Here is a 20,297-nt window from a genome sequence, read left to right as displayed (position 1 = left end):
TGCCACGTCTGCAGGTTCGGTCGATCGCTGCTCCCAGTGGCCATGGTTCGCTGCTCCAGGCCAATGGGAGCTGCTGGAAGCAGCGTGGGCCAAGGGACGTACTGGCCATCACTTCCAGCAGCTCCCATTAGTTAATTAATTAATTCCAAATTGAGAAATCGTTTGGGACCTGAAAAAGCAGGAAAGCTTGTTCTTCTTTTCCAGATTATCAACAAACAGGAAAATGAAGGTGAAGTTTGCTGCAGAAGCCAATATTTTAAATTTTTCATGTTGACCTGGCTGACATAGTCTATTTAATTTTTGTTTAAATTTCATTTAACTGTTTTAGTTAAAAACAATTTTAACAAAAAACAACAACCCTGATTTAAAAAAAAACCAAATGTTTAATTAAATTCATATGCTTGTTTTATTAAAATATTATGTTTGCTGTTGAAGAAAAAAAATCCAGAATACATAATGTTGTTATCGTAAAATAAACAATTTAAATGTCTGTCTGGTGATGTTCTCCTCCTAATACAGGAAGGCAAGAAAATCCTCCAAAATAATGACTACTGAATTGGAGATATTTATGAAGTCATTGGGAGGTGAACTATCTGCTTCAATTACCTTTGGTAAATGAAATAACCAAACAATCATTCATTTTCTGATATAGCTGTAAAACTAATTTGAAAAATTTTCAAAATAAATCACTTTGAAAACGTATAGTGGGTACCTTCTAAAAATGAAATCTACAGCTATCTCTGAGTTGTGAAGAATATGTATTAAGGTTATAACAACCGACAAGAATGCACTTTTACGTAGAAATCCATGATTAAATCAAGTCTTCCTGACTAGTGATTTATATCAATTTGATTTAAATCAAATCCACCCTGGTAACAAGATGTTTATATGGAATTACACAGTTACAAAACAACCTTCTTCCCCTGCTCCTAAGAAAAAACTTGCCTCACCCCCAACTTAATGCAATAATCCTATCTCTACATTGTACTTCGGAAAGCCACCAATGGCTTTCTAAACTAGCCAAGTCATTTTTCACTTCAGAGTATCAAGTCTATCCTATCTTCAAGTATAAACTAATTCCCAAGCACTAGATCCTTTCTACACATTATTAAAATGAGTGATGAAAAATGAATAGTTACAGTATACAGAGCACATTTCAAAAAAAGCACCCAGAAAGCAAGTGTCAAAACTTTTGAATGTTTTTCACCAATTTTTTTAAAACCATAAAAAGCCCGAAAAGACATTATATTTCCCAGACTCAATGGAAAGTATTGTTTACCTAACTAATAAAAATCTATTGTGTTTTTAACAAATAAATGAAATTGTTCTCTTGGACCCTCCCTATATCTAAGAGGAAACAGCCAGAAAGACTGAAGAACTCTAGCTAGATCTACACCAGAGGTCAGCAACATTTGGCACACGGCCACTGGGAGCTGCGGGGAGCCGTGCCTGTGGATGGCCAACAAAACGTCTTACAGCCCACCAGCGGATTACCCAGATGGGCTGCGTGCCGGGTTGCCGACCCCTGATCTACACTATTCCACCAAATCCTACTCTTCAAGTTTACATAATCTGAGAGAGATTTACGCACTATTTTTACTTCTTTCATAGATTATAAAACCAGAAAAGATCATTAAATCATCTGGTCAGATGTCCTGTGTATCAAAGGTCAGTTACTGCTGCACTAAATCCACTAACTTGTAGTGAACTAAAACGTATCTTCGACAAAGGCATCCAGTCATGATAGGAAAAACATCAAGAGATGAACAATTCACAACATCCCTTGGTAGTTTGTTCCAATAATCAATCACACTCATTGTTAAAAATGAATCTGTCTGGCTTCATCCATTAGTTCTTATTATGCCTTTCTCCACGAGACTGAAGAGCCTTTTCAGATCCAGCATTTTCTCCCCAAGAAAGTACACCATAGACAAATTACCTCTCAAATCTTCCTCTCAATAAACTAAGTAGATTGAGATTTTTAAGGAAGGCACTTCTTCCAGCTCTCATTTCACTTTTGTGGCTCTTTTCTGAGCATTCTCTAGTTTTTCAACATGTTAAAATGTTGACACCAGAATGGTATGTATTATTCCTATTAAGGACTCACCAACACTGTATACAGAGGTAAAGTCACTTCACTGTTCCTACAGTCACGGATCTGGCAAAAAGATCTAACGTGAATTAGCACGTGTTCAGTTGCTTGTCCACTATGTCCCCTAAATCCATTTCAGAATCAGTTTTCCAAGACACCATTCCCCACTGTACAGGTTATGGACTGTGTTCCTTGCTCTTAAGTGCATAACTTTGCATCTGGCCATATTCAAATACATTTTTTGGAACAGGCCCAGATTACGAAGCCATCCGGATGAATAGGTATGACTGCTTTGTCCTCATTATCTACCACTCTGCCAATCTTTGTGTCATCCACAAATTTTATCACCAGTGATTTTATATTTACTTCCAGATCACTTAAAAAAAATGTTGAATAATGTCACACCTAGTACCAAACCTTGCAGCACCCCACCAAAAGTAACCCCATTCAAAGATGATTCTCATTGACAACTACTTTTTGAGAGATCAGTTAGTAGTTCTTAATCTCTTTAATGTGTGCTCTCTTGCTATAGTACAGTTGTTTTTAATCAGAAGGTTGCATGAAAAGTCAAACACCTTACAAAAGTTGAGTACATTACATCTATGCTGTTACCTTTATCAACCACATCTGTCATCTCAAAGACTCAAATCAGGGTTCACAAGACCTATTTTCCACAAAACCATATTAGCTAGCACTAATTATATTCCTATCTGTTAATTCTTTATCCATTGAATCCTGTATTGCTTTTGCATTGTTTTGCCCCGATTGATGTCAGGCTAATGGACATACAGTTACCCAGGTGATTCTGCCTGCTTTTTTAGCACTTCTGAAATTTCCCCTGGAATTGCTTCTATGCCTCTGTAACATGAGGTTAGTTCCAAGCCTTTCATGAGAGTTGAGTCTTTAGACCAGAGTTGGGCAAACTATGGCCCATTGGACCGTCCTGCCCGGCCCCTGATCTCCTGGCCCGGGAGGCTAGCGCCCAGCCTCTCCCCTGCTGTCCCCCGTCCCCTGTAGTTATGCCGCCGCGCGGGCAGCGCGCTTATGCAGGGCAGCGTGGCAGTGTGTCTGGCTCCGGTGTGGCACCCAGAAATGCTGCTCTGAGTGGCATGGTAAGGGGGCCGGGGGGTTGGTAAGGGGCAGGGAATCCTGGGGCGCAGTCAGGGAGCAAGGGGGGGGTTGGATAGGGAGTGGGGTCCTGGGGGGGATCATCAGGGGACAGGGGGCAGTTGGATAGGGCAGAGGTTCGGGGTGTGGGGGGCAGTCAGGGGACGGGGAGCATGGGAGGTTAGGTTAGATAGGGGGTGGAATCCCAGGGGGTGGTTAGGGGCGGGGGTCCTGGGAGGGGGCGGTCAGGGGACAAGAAACGGTTGGATGGGTGGGATCTCAGGGGGGCACATATAGTAGGAGGGGGCGGATAGGGGGTGGGGGCCAGGCTGTTTGTGGAGGCACAGCCTTCTCTACCTGGCTCTCCATATAGTTTTGCACTCTGATGTGGCCCTCGGGCCAAAAAATTTGCCCACCCCTGCTTTAGACACTGAATTTAATATCAAACACCAAATTTGAGTGTAGAATATGCCCATCATAATGTGAGCAGAGTCTTTGTCCACAAAGATGTTTAACAACATAAAACCCTACAAATACATTTAGTTGGTGACAAAACTAAAACTCATTCTAACAAGTTCCTGAACGTGATCTCAAAAAAAAAAAAAAAAAAAAAAGAGTGATTGTAGTCTCTCTAAACATGCTAGTCAGAATTAATCTGAAGAAACTGGATATAAAAAGTGACAAATCATAATGTTAGAGTACAGAGTTCCAGGTTTAGACTCAATTGTACAACCTGTAATTACCATTTCTGTCTGTTCAGTTTGTAATGGTATTTTAATGAAATCAGTATTTGATTCACTTAACATCTGGAGTTTAGCTTATGTTATTGTAAGGCCAGGTTTACACTACAAAGTTTTGCCAGTAAAGCTATGTTGACAGGGAAGACAAGGAGAAGAGGAAAAAACAAACAAAACCAAACCTCTAACTGACACAGATATGACAGCAAAAATAACCCCATGTAGATGCAACTTATAATGTCAAAATTATTTCTGCCAGTAAAACTAATGTTCAGGGTGGTGGCTTAACTACGCTGGGTAAAGAATATTTTCTGGCATAATGGGCATCTCCAGTAGGGGGCCTTGCCAATATCACTATCAGCAAAGTAATATACACTAACCCTCAATTTCCCCCCCTTTAAAACTTTGAATTATTGTGTATATTTAGGTTATTAAATTGAAAAATACTTACAAAAGCTGCGTGCCTTCCACGAAACCCACGTGTACACTGTTGCCTCCATGGTTTCCAAACAATAAATCCCAAGAGGTATAGAACAAACATGGACGTTTTTGCAAAGGTACTGAAAAAAGGTTTCTCGTACTTCGAAAAAACGTACTGCGGAATGAAAATAAATAGTTACAGTCTTCATAATTACTAATGAGTCATGTGACTTCTCAATCAGTGCTTTTCAAGTCCAAATCAGCCCAGCAGGTCTTCTTGAAGTCAAAACACATACGATAGAATCTCAGAATTATGAACACCAGAGCTATGAACTGACCGATCAACCACACACCTCATTTGGAACCGGAAATACACAATCAGGCAGCAGCAGAGGAAACAAAACAAAAAACAAAAACACCAATACAGTACAGTACTGTGTTAAACTACTAAAACAAAGAAAAAGTTAAAAAAAAGATTTCACAAGGTAAAGAAACCATTTCTGTGCTTGTTTCATTTAAATCAAGATGGTTAAAAGCAGCATTTTTCTTCCTCATGGTAAAGTTTCAAAGCTTATTAAATCAATCTTCATTTGTAAACATGCTGGCATTGTTTAAAAACCACAATTAAGCAATAGTGATCTTTAACTACTTATATTAGTGTTTAGTCTATTAACAGCAACATTGCTGATTTTTCAGTATGGGAACAAATATAGCCATAATAATTTTCCCTAACAGGCTACAGGCAGTAGTTTCATAAAATCTGAAATGTAAAGCTAGAATGACAGGTTCATTATACAGACTAACTTTTAAGGATATAACTGCTCCCTGTGGCAACACTTGGCATTTTCTTTTCACTGATATAAGAAGAAGTCAGGTTTTGACTCCCTAACTAAAAAATAAAAATACTTGTTGGTTCAAGTGGCAAAGAATCCTGTGGCACCTTATAGACTAACAGACGTATTGGAGCATAAGCTTTTGTGGGTGAATACCCACTTTGTCGGATGCATGCAGTCATGCATCCGACGAAGTGGGTATTCACCCGCGAAAGCTTATGCTCCAATATGTCTGTTAGTCTATCAGGTGCCACAGGACTCTGCCACTTTTACAGATCCAGACTAACATGGCTACCCCTCTGATGATTGTTGGTTCAAGATACTGACAATTTCTAGATTAAACAATACCCTCCATAGTTAAAATAATAGCTCTTACATTATGCTGGCTCATGGCTCTCAGTTCACATAGCTTATAGTATTGATTAGCTACCTGGAGGATTCAGATATTTTTCGCCCTTTTTTAAGATTAAAAAAAATGTGTCAAGTAAAACTCTGTATAAATGTAATGTTATTCTCCCCTTTTTTAAAAAGAAGAAGCATGAAACAATGCTTACTGAAGTGAGTTCTGAGGATGCAACCCATATCACATCAACAAGTAGAAGAATGACAATTCCAAGAGCCATTCGCTTACGCTGAGTGGAGGAACTGCTTTGGGAGCTCATTCGGTTCATGATAAAAACCCACACCATTTGTAACCTATTAAACATCAATAAAGAAAACAAAATACAGATTATAGACAGTGACTATAAATATAGTATATATCAATATAAAGGAAAGTAAGAAAAAAGCCATCAGTAGCATTTAACAGACATTAAGTGTGTGTAATATGCTATTGAGAGACCCAGGTTACAGTCACTGTTCTGGAGCAGGGACTTGAAACAGGTTTCCCAGATCCTAGGCTTATAAGGTATAAGAGGGGCCCCACAGTCTCAATGGTTTTGTGAATCTAGACCCTTTGTTTTTAAGTTTCCTTTGCTCTTAATAAGACAAAAAGTTGAAAATGCCCCAAATCTAAACAAAATGTTTCAATTGACCCAAACTGTATTTTTTTTCCTCCAACTTTTCAATGCAGCAAAAATTCCAGTTTGGGTTTTCCCCGGAACCAAAAAAAAAAAAAGTCAGTTATTCATATGGCATGAATACTGAATACCTAGCTATCAAAACAACCACTGTAGACATGGGGCAGGTCTACACTAGAAAGAAGTACTACATCGGCACAGCTGCACGTTTGGTGAAGACACTCTATGCCAACATGGCGCTGGAATGCACAGCGCTTAGGTCACTGTGACTTGCATTGCTCAGAAGGGTGTCTTTTTCACACCCACGTGACGTAAGTTAGATGGACTTCAGTGGTACTGTAGACGTGTCCTAGCTTTCAGCTAGGTGTGTAATATAAAAGGACATTAAGACGACTTATGTACAGATGTATTTAAAACAAAATAAAAATCAACGGGAGAACATGCAGACATGTCTACTAGAAATTTCAAGACAAAGTTTAGGTTAACACACAGAGGACCTCTGGCAATTTTAAAAGTCCCTACCCAAGTTGGTACTGACAAGATCTACCTTATCAGGACTTAAGTATAAGGAAGAGATGATCAAATTACTAGAATGCCAAAAGTATAAAAGGGTTTAAAATGTTGAACTATGGCAATACTTGCTCATATGCACAGGAAGGAGCATGCTGATCAAATAAGGGCATTAAAAACATTATCTAGACTGCAAAATCCAGTCGGAAAATGCTAGATATACAGCTGCCCACGCAAATTTATTTCTGCTGCCCTGGGCATATGCATCATTGTACCATCTTTAATTACACGATCACATACTATTTTTCCCCCCACAATACCCTGCCTCATTCAGTGCACAGGATAGACATACATGGCAACAGAGTAAATATTGCATGGCCAGTCCCAGGCTGTCATTGCGAATTCCTAACTTTACCTTTCACAGTCAAGCCCTTGAAACATTCTTTTAACAGTTTTTCTGTATATAATAAATATTGAAGTTGAAGAAGGTATATTGGAAAATATCATACATGTCTTTTAAAGGGCAGGGAGAGTGAAATCAACCCACCTTTTCTAAACCTTGCTCCAGATGCCTTTGAAATCACAAGCTGCATTAGTCTTACTCCAAACAAAGTCTTATCTTGACCATGCCAGCAATACACACACATTTGTACATTCACCAAGGTGAGCAGAAGGGGACTCAAGTTTATTATGCAACTAAATCTATAGTCATATGGGGCACTAAGACTGCCCATCAGTAGACCTGAAATTCAGCAAGACCTTAAGTTTTATGATTAAAAAAAGTATTAGTTTAGGATGACAAAATGTTTTCTTTAGATTCTGAACAGGAAGTTAGAAGTCTAATACCACAGACTATTAATGCCAGAAAGAAGTTAAGTACTTGCCAGTGGACCTTGGTAAGAGATATTGATTTAGCAAGCTTTATGCTTCTACTTGCACTTCTATATACACATATTCTGAAAATAAATGTATTTAAGAGATTTAGTCATGGAATACCTAAAATTCTTTTCTATTTGTTAGAATAAAAAGCTATAATAGTAAGGATTCCTTCTTGAACTCATCTAACAACTCATTAACTTTTATGTAGCAAATCCTGATTCTGGAATAAACCAAGACAACCTGCTTTGCTGAAAGAAATAGTGAAACAAGGTAGCTGGCCCCTCTCCAATTTCAGTCCAGCCTTGTGCCCTAATTTGGTGTGATGAGGAGGGCAGGGATGCCCCTGGAAGTTTTAAATGAGTGACAGCCAAAGGCAAGAGTTCAGAATCCAAATTCTAGAGACAGCACTCAGGAGAAGAGCAAAGCTAAATGGAATGAGGCAGGGAATATCCCTGAAAGACGGATCAGAAAGAGTTCCCAAGCTGTGCAGTGGACCCCGATAAGGCTTGTGATAGCAGAAAGCAGGAAGGCAGTTGGGTGGTCACTTACAAAACTTGTAAGAGCCATGACCAGAGAGGGCTGAAGATTGACACTAGCCAAGGGAGATGTCTCCTGGCTCTCTGAGCGGTAGAGCCAAAGAGAGCTGAAGGCTGAGAGTGATGGAGTGGTGACCCTGTTGATGTCTCCAGGTGAGGGCTGATAATGAAGCAGGGCAAAAAAACCTCAGCTAGAGAGGCCAGAGACTGAGGTTTGGTGAGAGACACTGAAGCTATACTGAGTCTCCACTCCTCAAGTTTCTGATACTAATCGCCCTTCCCAGTAAATCTAGCCCCACCCTTCTAACTCCTGTCAGTTCCAGGTCTTCTTGTCAAGGCATTTCCAATCTTCTCCCATCCCAATTCCTTGCTCCCAGTCTTCCTGTCCAGCCAGTCCAGTTTCCTCCCCCACTTCCTGGTCTCCCCCCTTGTCTCTGGCCTCCCATCACCTGCCCACATTCCCCCAACCCACTGGCTCCCTCTCCCCAGGCTTCCCACCCAACCTCAGTGTCCTCAGCTTCCCTGATTACTTATGCCAGTCCCTTTGCCTATTCAGTTTCATTTCTTCCACGCATCTCAGCTCCTTGCCACATCTGTCTTCCCTCACCTCTATATATTGCCTCTACCCCACTGGTTTCCAGTTCTACTCTTGTCCTGCCAGTCCCAGTCTCCCCCATTCCAATCCTCATCCAATCTGAATTCTCCCAATCCCCTGTTCTCGCACCCTGTTCTTCCTTCACCGGCTCCTAGACCTAGCAACTGAAACCAGGGTCTAATAATGGGAATTGCTGGGTAACTTAAACAACAAGCAGTGCTACCAGCCCCACTTATACTGTATCTGTTGCCAGCACAAGTTGTATACCTTTCCCCTACCCTCTGTTTGTATGTCTGTCTTTAGACTGTCAGCAAGACATGGATCATTTCTTCACCTGTTTGGAAAGTCAACTTTAGTGCTCCCAGAAATAATTAAAAACATTCATTTGTATTATAGTAATGCCTAGAAGCTCCTGTCAGGATTGGGGCCTCATCACATTAGAAGGTGAAGAGAATAAAAGGCTCTCCCATCCCCAAAGAGCTTAACATCTAATTAATATGCAAAAAATGGGTGTAACAAATAAGCAGAAGTAATAAGGAAGTGAAGATGATGCAGTAAGAACATGCTTTTAAATAGATCAGATATGTGCCCAGCCAGAAAGTTATGTTTTTGTTGATTTAAGACAGACAATTAATTAAGATAAATATCAGAAGTCCCTGATGGCAATCCATGTAGCCATTATTAACTGACAATTTCCCCATAAGTAGTGGGCCTTGAGGAAGGATCCAAGAGATATGCAGTGAATTTCCAGGGAAGATCAGGATAGGTGTTCTCTACAAAAAGGATGGCTGAAAAAAGCATGCAGTTGTTTGTGATGGAAGCAAACTGGAAGACAATAAAGAATGGAATGGTTGATGGAAGGAAGGGCTTGACACAAAAGAGAGAAAATGTGGATAAAGCAGGTAGGAACCCACTTACAAAGGACCTGATGAGGGCCAGAAATTTTTATTTAAATGTGGGTGGTGAAGGAGAAAATAATTGAGGAATTCAAAGAGGTGAAAACAATACATGTTGAAAACATTGGGCCAAGAAGATGATCTTAAATAATATTCTAGGGCCAAGCCCTTTGCATAATGGATAAGCCAAACAGGACTTGTGTGTGAAAGAATTCAAGGAAGCCAGAGGGAAGGAATTTTCTCCCACACCCAGGTTGACAACTAATAAAAGAGTGGCTCTCAAGCTTCTAGTGCAGCCTGAAGGCTATTGTAGCCTAAGGCTCCCACATGCCTGCTTTGCTGGGGTTAGGAACAACCAGTAAATCCACTAAATGGTGGAGCCACTGACCCCTCAGCCATCATACTACTTAGTCATATCCCAGATCCCCCTGCTGCTCCAAAGCACACAGCTGGAACAGATCATCCTATAGTCTCTTGACCTCTTGCCCTACTCTTCCGTATCAGACCCACCCCACTTCTCCTGCATCTGGAATCTGATGGAGAGAATAATAGAGGGCAGGATTTCCCCCTAAAATTACTCATCTAATATTTCAGAGATCACAAATTCTCTGAATTGGTTTATATTTTATGGATACATTTTAATACATATTATACTGCTTTTTACTCATGGTTAGTCATTTTAACTGACACCAACTAAAAAACCACTTATGTCTGAAGGGTTTTTTCAATACTTATTAAAAGTAACAGCCAAGATCACCATAACTAAGAAATTAAGGAAAAAATATTTATCTTTTCAGTTTTCTTGTGCATTTGACAGCAATGTGTGTATTTATCATCTCCACTTCCCCTATATGGCCAGTTTCTTGTTTTCTGTGTTTCAGGCTGCAACAAGAAAAAAAAGCTTAATAGGAAAATGTGATTGTGAAGTCTCAGTTTGCACACAAGACAGGTGCAATACTGACTAGACTGAAAGCTGACAGTGTCCTGGGTATCTGTTCTGATCCTCAATATCAAACCCATGATTCTTCTCTAAATCTTCGGTATAAGACATCTTATAGCACTATGTATCACAGCATTATTAAAGTTTGTAAAATTTAATATGGAATGCAAACTGTGTGAAGAGAAAATAAGGATTCTGGATATCTTAAACTGTTGTACTATTTCAATTTTTTCACAATATGCAAACAGATTTTAAATCATGAATATTTGTAAAAAGGAAGTGAAAATATGCAGTATTTTGTTTCCCCACATTGAGAACAACATGCTGAAATAAAGAAGAACATTGAGAAAATAATTCCCGAGATTTATATTTTACATACCTGCACAGTAATTTTTAAAAACAAAATAAATGCTTGGACTTTAATAGACTTCAAGCTGCCATTGTCAAGATGAAATCTGTCTCCTAAAAAAAAAAAAATAATAAAATATGAAATACTGTGTAATATATACATGTTCATTCAATAAGTTTCCTAAACAGAAAACAATAAATTATATTGCAATATCAAAACTCCCAAGGCCTAAATGTTACAGATGCAAATATAAACAATCTTAACAATTCAGTCCATATTTTAATGATTTATTTGAAAATCATTAGTAATATAGAGCATAAAGGTGAAACAGCATCAGGTGTGGGAGCACAACCCTTCGCTTATTTAAATCTCTCTTAATGATCCACAAATGGAAACAGGTTTCAGAGTAACAGCCGTGTTAGCCTGTATTCGCAAAAAGAAAAGGAGTACTTGTGGCACCTTAGAGACTAACCAATTTATTTGAGCATGAGCTTTCATGAGTTACAGCTCACTTCATCGGATGCATACTGTGGAAACTGCAGAAGACATTATATACACACAGAGACCATGAAACAATACCTCAGTTTTCTCAAAAAGTTTAATTACACTGGCTCCTTCCTCTGGTTCTCCTAGTGGGGTTTGTTTTTTGGGTCTTACATTTGGTGCAGAGACTGTATTGATATGTATTTCTATCCTACCTAATGCTCTCCTTATCCATGTCACTGCATAATCCTTTTTTGAATCCGATTAAGCTCTTGGCTTCAATGATATCTTGTGTCAATGAATGTCCCCGATTGTGTGTTAAAAAGAGAGAGCAGCGAAGAGCAAACTTTTCCCTCCAACTCTACATTTCACCTTTAATACCTGCCAAGGGTGTACCCCCTAGCTAGCAAGGCCTACTAGCTTTTGTTCTTTCTTGTTCGCAGTTTAACTGATGCTCTCCAAGCACTCTAAATTACATTTTAAAAGTGAATAAAGAAGAATCAACACAAATTAGGGCTCAATCCTGCAAAGCAAGTAACACCTTTAATTCCCAGTACACTTCATCGAAGTTGACTGCCCAGCACTGTGCAAGTTCAGGCTCTTAGACCTGCAGGGTTTCTTTTCCTCCACAGAAAATACATTCTGCTGGAGAGGAGCTGCCTTTTCCCCACCAGGGACTATTGTGGCACTAGAGCAGACCAGCAACTGACTCCTTGTAGCAGGTGACAGAGAAGAGAGGCTGCGTTCCTTACAGCGCCATGACAGCGGATCCGGGTGAGGAGGCATGGAATATTGGGGGGTGGGGGGGAGAGACTACAAAGGGGAGCACATGGGGTGAATGGGAGTCACATGGGGTGGTCACAGACTGGAGTTCAGAAGGGCTAGTGGGAGGACAGGGCGGAGCTGAATGGGAGTGGGTCACATGTTGACAGGATGGCTGAGAGAGGGTACAGGGACACATGGGCAGGGGGAAGAAGAGTGGTTGAGTGGGGGTGCAGGGACACAAAGGCACTAAATGGGAGAGGCTGGGGTCAGCATGGGGGAGGGTCCCCAACTCCCTAACAATCCCTCCCCTACCCCCCCAGAAAAACTGTTCCTTATTTTTTCCCACCCATACCCAACTGCCCTCCAGGTTCACTCCCAGGCTCCTTTCCAGCAATTACTTCCCTCTCCCTCAGCTCCTCCATTACTCCTGACACTACTAAGCCTTTGCCCGGCTTCTGATGGGTGCAGGAAATATGTTTCTGTGTTGTAGTTTAAATAAATTATGAAATAGGGCGGTCAATTAATCGCAGTTAACTCATACGATTAACTAAAAAAAACCTAACCTTGATTAAAAAAATAATCACAATTAATCACAATTTTAAATCACACTGTTAATAGAATACCAACTGAAATTTATTAAATATTTTGGATATTCTTCTACATTTTCATATCTATTGTATTGTGTTGTAATTGAAATCAAAGTGTATATTTTTTATTACAAATATATGCACTGTGAAAATGATAAACAAAAGAAATAGTATTTTTCAATTCACCTCAGACAAGCACTGAAGTGCAATCTCTTTATAGTGAAAATGCAACTTACAAACGTAGATTTTTTTTTGTTACATAACTGCACTCAAAAACAAAACAATGTAAAACTTCAGAGCCTACAAGTCCACTCAGCTCCTATTTCTTATTCAGCCAATTACTAAGACAAACAAGTTTGTTTACATTTATGGGAGATAATGCTGCCCGCTTCTCATTTACATCACCAGAAAGTGAGAACAAGCGTTGGCATGGCACTATTGTAGCTGGCGTTCCAAGGTGTTTACGTGCCAGATATCCTAAACATTGATATGCCCCTTCATACTTCGTCCACCATTGCAGAGGACATATTTCCATGCTGATGATGCTTGTTAAAAAAAATGCGTTAATTAAATTGGTAACTGAACTCCTTGGGGGAGAACTGTATGTCCCTTGCTCTGTTTTACCTGCGTTCTGCCATATATTTCATGTTATGGCAGTCTCGGATGATGACCCCAGCACATGTTGCTCATTTTAAGAACACTTTCACTGCAGATTTGACAAAACGTAAAGAAGGTACCAACGTGAGATTTCTAAAGATAGCTACAGCACTCGACCCAAGGTTTAAGAATCTGAAGTGCCTTCCAAAATCTGAGAGGGACGAAGTGTGGAGCATGCTTTCAGAAGTCTGAAAAGAGCAACACTCCAATGCAGAAACTACAGAACCTGAACCACCAAAAAAGAAAATCAACCTTCTGCTGGTGGCATTTGACTCAGATAATGAAAATGAACATGCGTCGGTCCGCACTTCTTTGGATTTTTATAGAGCAGAACCCATCATCAGCATGGGTGCATGTCCCCTGGAATGGCGGTTGAAGCACGAAGGGACATATGAGTCTTTAGAGCATCTGGCGCATAAATATCTTGCAAGGCCGGCTACAACACTGCCATGAGAATGCCTGTTCTCACTTTCAAGTGACATTGTAAACAAGAAGCAGGCAGCATTATCTCCTGCAAATGTGAATCATAGAACTGAAAGGGACCTCAAGAGGTCATCTAATCCAGTCCCTTGCACTCGTGGCAGGACTAAGTATTATCTAGACCTTTCCTGACAGGGGTTTGTCTAATCCGCTCTTAAAAATTTCTCCAGTGATAGAGATTCCACAACCTCCCTAGGCAATTTATTCCAGTGCTTCACCACCCTGACAGTTATGAAGTTTTTCTTCATGTCCAACCCAAACCTCCCTGGCTGCAATTTAAGCCCATTCCTTCTTGTTCTATCCTCAGAGGTTAAGAAAAACAATTTTTCTCTCTCCTCCTTGTAACAACCTTTTCCATACTTGAACACTGTTATGTCCCCTCTCAGTCTTCTCTTTTCCAGACTAAACAAACTCAATTTTTTCTATCTTCCCTCATAGGTCATGTTTTCTAGACCTTTCATTATTTTTGTTGCTCTTCTCTAGACTCTCTCCAAATTTGTCCACATCCTTCCTGAAATGTGGTACCCAGAACTGGACACAATACTCCAGTTGAGGTCTAATCAGAGTGGAGTAGAGCAGAAGAATTACTTTTTATGTCTTGCTTATAACATTCCTGATAATACATCCCAGAATGATGTTTGCTTTTTTTGCAACAGCGTTACTCTGTTGACTCATATTTAGCTTGTGGTGCACTATGACCCCCAGATCCCTTTCCGCAGTACTCCTTCCTAGCCAGTCATTTCCCATTTTGTATCTGTGCAGCTGATTGCTCCTTCCTAAATGGAGTACTTTGCATTTGTCTTTATTGAATTTCATCCTACTTACTTCAGACCATTTCTCCGGTTTGTCCAGATCATTTTGAATTTTAATCCTATCCTCCAAAGCACTTGCAACCACTCCCAGCTTGGTATGGTCCACAAACTTTATAAAAGTGTACTCTGTATGCCATTATCTAAATCATTGATGAAGATACTGAAAAGAACCAGACCCAGAACTGATCCCCGCGGAACCCCACTCGTTATACCCTTCCAGCATGACTCAACCACTGATAAATACTCTCTGGGAACGGTTTTCCAACCAGTTTTGCACCCACCTTATAGTAGCTCCATCTCGGTTGCATTTCCCTAGTTTATTTATGAGAATGTCATGCAGGACAGTAAGAAAAGCTTTACTAAAATCTAGTTAGAACACATCTACTACTTTCCCCCCATCCACAAGGTTTGTTACTCTGTCAAAGAAAGCTATCAGGTTGGTCTGATATGATTTGTTTTTGACATATCCATTCTGATTGTTACTTATCACCTTATTATCTTCTAGATGCTTGCAAACTGATTGCTTAATTATTTGCTCCATTATCTTTCTGGGTACAGAAGTTAAGATGACTGGTCTGTAATTCCCTGGGTTGTCCTTCTTTCCTTTTTTATAGATAGGCACTATATTTGCCCTTTTCCAGTCTTCTGGAATCTCTCCGGTCTTCCACGATTTCTCAAGGATAATTGCTCAGATATCTCCTCAGTCAGCTCCTTGAAATAAACTTGTTTGTCTTAGTGGTTGGCTGAACAAGAAGTAAGACTGAGTGAACTTGTAAGCGCTTTAATTTTACACTGTTTTGTTTTTGAGTGCAGGGTTTTTTGGTACATAATTCTACATTTCTAAGTTAGACATTGATGATAAAGAGATTGCACTACAGTACTTGTATTAGTTGAATTGAAAAATACTATTTCTTTTGTTTATTACAGTGCAAATACTTGTAAGAAAAATAAATATAAAGTGAGCACTGTACACTTTGTATTCTGTGTTGTAATTGAAATCAATATATTTGAAAATGTAGAAAACATCCAAAAATATTTAAATAAATGGTATTCCATTACTTTTTTTAAATCGCGTGATTAATCGCAATTACTTTGTTTAATGGCTTGACAGCCCTAATTATTACTCAAAGTTCTGTATTCGTATGTCCAGTAAGGAATCTATTTGTCAAAAACATTTCCTAAATCTTTTTTGTTGTGTGTATTGTTACAGACATACTTGCTAACAGATATTTTGAAATAAAATACCAAAATAATTGAAACTGTCCTGTTATTTTGACAAATAAAATATGCAGAATTTTACAATATTGTGCACAGAATTTTTAATTTTTGGCACAGAATTCCCCCAGGAATAAGACATGCAACGTATGCTGAATCACTCTAATAAGCCAGGCTAAGAGGCACTTGCAGCATACTTTGAAGATGAAAGCCTTATTTGTTTATGCATTCTGGAGGTCAGAGAGTCCAGATCCACTGTAGGTTGCTACCCACAGTGACCTAGCATGCACACTATACTTGCTGATCACTTTACATTTACTATGAAACCCTGTGGCAGACAGGGGCTGGCACTTCAGAAAGCAAAATCTTTTTAATAGGTTAAAATAATTATACACATATACATGCGCAGGAACTACATTAACCTATGCTATTGGTATCAAACATCTTGCCCACCTTAAGTATTTTTCCAGACGCATAACAAAGTCAGACTCTGCAGAACATGACTTGACATACCTGTCTTAGACTATGTCTACACTGCAGCTGGGAGGTGTAATTCCCAGTTCAGGCAGAAGTAAACACCCCAGTTCTGCTTGAGCTGGCATGCTAAAAATAGCAGTGAGGCCATAATGGCAGAGGTGGTAGTTCTAGCTAGCCAACCAAGTGCATATCTTGGTTCAGGTTGAACTCAAGCAGGTAGCCCAAGTCACCACCCACGCCATCGCTGCAACACTAGTGCATGTACTTCTACCCAAGATGAGAATTCACCTCTCAGCTGCACTGTGGATGGACCCCTTACATAAATTTGAGAGGTGTGAACTGCCTCATTTATACAGCTAGGATGATACATCTACTACTTTAAAGCTAAATAAATACAGGTGCAGTTTTATGTTTATGTGATTTACGCACACAATAGCAGTAATTGTAACTGAACACACCAGCGACCAAACAGAGGGGGAAAACAGACACTGGTCCCAAAACTGCCCTCTATCATTTCCATCCACAACCCATTGAAGTTGAATGCAACAGTTTACTTTTCTAAGGGTAGATTCTGTTCAGTTATACAGCTTTAGCTCTCATTTAAGTGCATAGGAGTTGTACCCCATGTACTACAGTACAGAATTTGGGCTACAATTTAGTTACTGCATAAGGACCGTATTCTACCCTCTATCACTGTGCAAACCTGCCTTTGAGCTAGGTTCCTACAAGGTTCTGAGCACTTACAACTCCATTCAAAGCCTATTATCGTCAGTGGGAATCTGAAGACAATTTAGCATCCTACCTTTGAACATCAGGACCAAGAACAAAGATTAAATATATATTGCAGCCCTCTCACAGAATGTGTCTGACATTCCTGCCCGGTTATGTGCAAGCTCCTGTGGTGTATGCATGTTGTGAGATGGAGGTGACAGCATGCAACAGATCATATGGTTTTTGTCTGGTTGGTTGTTTTTTTAAACCCGAACACAATTAAACAAAAGATATACTTCAAAATTGTGCTGAATGTCCCTCTTTGTTATTTGAGGCAAAACGTACTGCTTGTCTAAGACATATTTACAGATTCCAAGGCCAGAAGGGACCACTGATCATCTATGTATAACATCTGTCTATAACACAAGCCACTGAGCTTCCCCAAAATAATTCCTGGAGCATATCTTTTGGAAAAAACATCCAATTTTAATTTTAAAGTTTTCAGTAATGGAGAATCCACTATGACTCTTAGTAAGTTGTTACAATTATTCTCACTGTTAAAAATGTACGCCTTATTTCCAGTCTGAATTTGTCTAGCTTTCAACTTCCAGACATTGGTTCATTGCATCAGCAACAAAAATCAGAATTCCTTTATGTGTCATCTTTACAATAACAGTTAAATATGCTTCAAAACCACCTTTGTTAATAAACACTTTTCAACAGAGGCTGATAGTAGCCTAGACACAAAATAGTTTTCCTTACCATTTAGACCATATTAGGGCTGAGATTGTCATCTTGTGGAACCATTTTTTTTCAGCCAGTTACGTGCAGGCCTTCTGCAGAAAGCCAAAAAGGAATGAAAACTTTAGAACACCCCTTTCCAACACCTTGTGAAGAGTGAAAATCCCAACTCTGTGGTGTCTTTCCCCCTCCCACCCACATTAAACTATTCTCAATCACTTAATTTTAGGTAGAAATACTCTTCATTAACAGTTGATATTCCCAGACATAAATGCCTTTATTGTATGCAGTGTTATTGTAGCTGCATCAGCCCCAGGATATTAGAGAGACAAGGTGGGTGAAGTATCTTCGGTTGGACCATCTTCTGTTGGTGAGAGAGACAAACTTTTAAGCAGAAGTTGGTCCAATAAAAGATACTACCCCAATCCCTGGACGTTTAAAATGATCTCACATGTATTTTCACTTGGCTACCTACATTTGGATCAATGGGCTGGAATGGCCTTATGCTAATTCACAAAATGTAGAACACCATTTTTACTAAGATACATATGCCAAAAGTGTATTTAGAAGGGTAGTAAGTATGTGTAATCCTACAAGTGTCGTTCCATTTGCAAGAAGTCCAATCATCTCTGACAGCAAAGCCACATTAGCACCACATGTTTCTCTAAAGAATATCACTATTCTCAATTTATAATACAATTTAATAGTGAAGGCAGACAATATGATATCTCTGAGAATATGAAGTAATCAAATAGCTTGTTGATCATAAGGGAAACCGCTTTATGAACACAAAAATTGCTAAACCAGTGTATATACTGCAGACGTTCTATGTAAAAGCTAGTCCATGACAAAGGCACCTGGACAGCAGCTCAATCACAACAGATTGAATTTTTTTTCCCAGTCTTCACAGTTCTGCACCCACACCACAATCTGGGCCAACATGAAAACAACTTTAAAATGTACTGACTAATTGAACACTGCCTGTTCTCATAAGGGAATGTGTCAAAAGAGACTTGAAATATACTGGCCTCAGTGGATTCTTATTTCACTCACACCCATGAAGTATATGGGTCATATGATGAAGACACAGAAATTATGTTTTAGTTACAACCAGACAATGAATAGAAGTGGATTGACTAATCATTTTAGTGCCATCCTTCCAATTCTAGAAATACCTATTAGTCAGCCAGGACAAACGTATAAAAAAAATATGAGGGTACCAATCTCAGGGAGGTTATATAGAAATGGTCAGCCTTTGTATTGACTAACTCGTGTCTCACTGTTTTTCATTTGATGGCACAAAAGTCAAAAGCAAAACAAACCGGTGCATTTTGTGCAAATAATTTTGAAAACATATAGGGTTTTCTTTGTTGTCCTTTCTACTACCTCAAGAATTCACTTCCATAACAATTAATCACCATACTACATAGGAATAGCAGGTGGGGGTGGTGAGGACTTCCTTCAAATAAGACAACGGCAATTTTTAAATCAGATGGGTGGCACACTTTCCGAGCGATATTGCCATCACTCAAGGTCTAATCCCACAGTCCTTACTCAAAGAAAACTCCATAAAAAGAGTAGACTCCTCCACAAAAATCCCCGTATCATGAAGTAAAGCACAGCTTATCGAACCCAAGTCTCATATGCTGGTGCTGAGTATTGTCACTAGTCTACCACACCAGCCCAAATAAAAATTAATTAAAAAATAGAAGACCAAAATACACACAGAAAGCATTTTGTTTTGAATTAGCTAAAATATCTCATTTATTTTATCTCATGAGACATGTGGAGTCCAACAAAAGGCAATACTCACTTGAAAACAGTACCTCCATGACATCAAAATGTTCTGTATATAAATAATAGTAGAGCTGGTTCCCAGGATCTGAAGAATAAGAGGAATACTTGAAAAAAATATATATCTAAATTCTCATACAAGTGTCAGAAACATAAATTTTCAGCTATATTGTAATTTGCAAGTGTGAATAGAAATGATATATTACATGGTGTGTTTAACTATTAACTGACAATTACTGGAATAAACCGACCATGAACTCCACAAGTTCAAACATTACGAAGAGATCACACAGAACACTTGTGTCTACGTAGCATCTTCCATATGGAAGAATCCTAAAACTTTACTGTCTAACTGACAAACCTTACACACATATAACTTCACCCACCACTGAAGGGCAGACACCTTTGCGGCAAAACAGACAACTGGTAACATTACACAACAATTTTGAATATGACATGTACAATATAAAATTAATACAGAGGAATTTTAGTTAGGAAGAACATAAATTACCCAAATGGAATTTGGCCCAAACATCAGGCAGTTTCACCCACAATTGTGCAAAGTACTAGGGAATCTTTAATAACCGCTCAGGACCTCACTTTTACCTCTCATCTGATCAATGGTGTCCCCGAATAACATGCTGGACCATGCATTTAATACA

General features: G+C 39.3%; 1 protein-coding gene across 8 annotated transcripts in view; it reads right to left on the bottom strand.

Annotated features, from left to right (window-relative positions):
- SLC35F5 (solute carrier family 35 member F5) overlaps positions 1-20,297 on the bottom strand; it is a 53,085-nt gene that overhangs the window by 31,604 nt on the left and 1,184 nt on the right. For 7 of the 8 annotated variants that reach the window (XR_012154211.2, XM_073305267.2, XM_073305266.2 and 4 more), the window contains 6 exons: positions 19,655-19,723; positions 17,863-17,936; positions 10,944-11,026; positions 10,414-10,506; positions 5,744-5,888; positions 4,388-4,531 (listed from right to left, as the gene is read on the bottom strand). Coding sequence is in view for 7 of the 8 variants with exons in the window: in XM_073305267.2 (XP_073161368.1) it covers positions 4,388-4,531; positions 5,744-5,888; positions 10,414-10,460 (336 nt within the window). In the remaining variant the exon portion in view is untranslated. The remainder of the gene's footprint in view (positions 1-4,387; positions 4,532-5,743; positions 5,889-10,413; positions 10,507-10,943; positions 11,027-17,862; positions 17,937-19,654; positions 19,724-20,297) is intronic. The other variant, XM_073305270.2, reaches the window with a different exon arrangement.

This window comes from Lepidochelys kempii, chromosome 11 (genome assembly GCF_965140285.1).
Source record: "Lepidochelys kempii isolate rLepKem1 chromosome 11, rLepKem1.hap1, whole genome shotgun sequence".
In the NCBI taxonomy this organism is placed as follows: domain Eukaryota; kingdom Metazoa; phylum Chordata; order Testudines; family Cheloniidae; genus Lepidochelys; species Lepidochelys kempii.
Note: the sequence above shows the minus strand (reverse complement) of the source record. Positions and strands in the feature narration are given on the sequence as shown.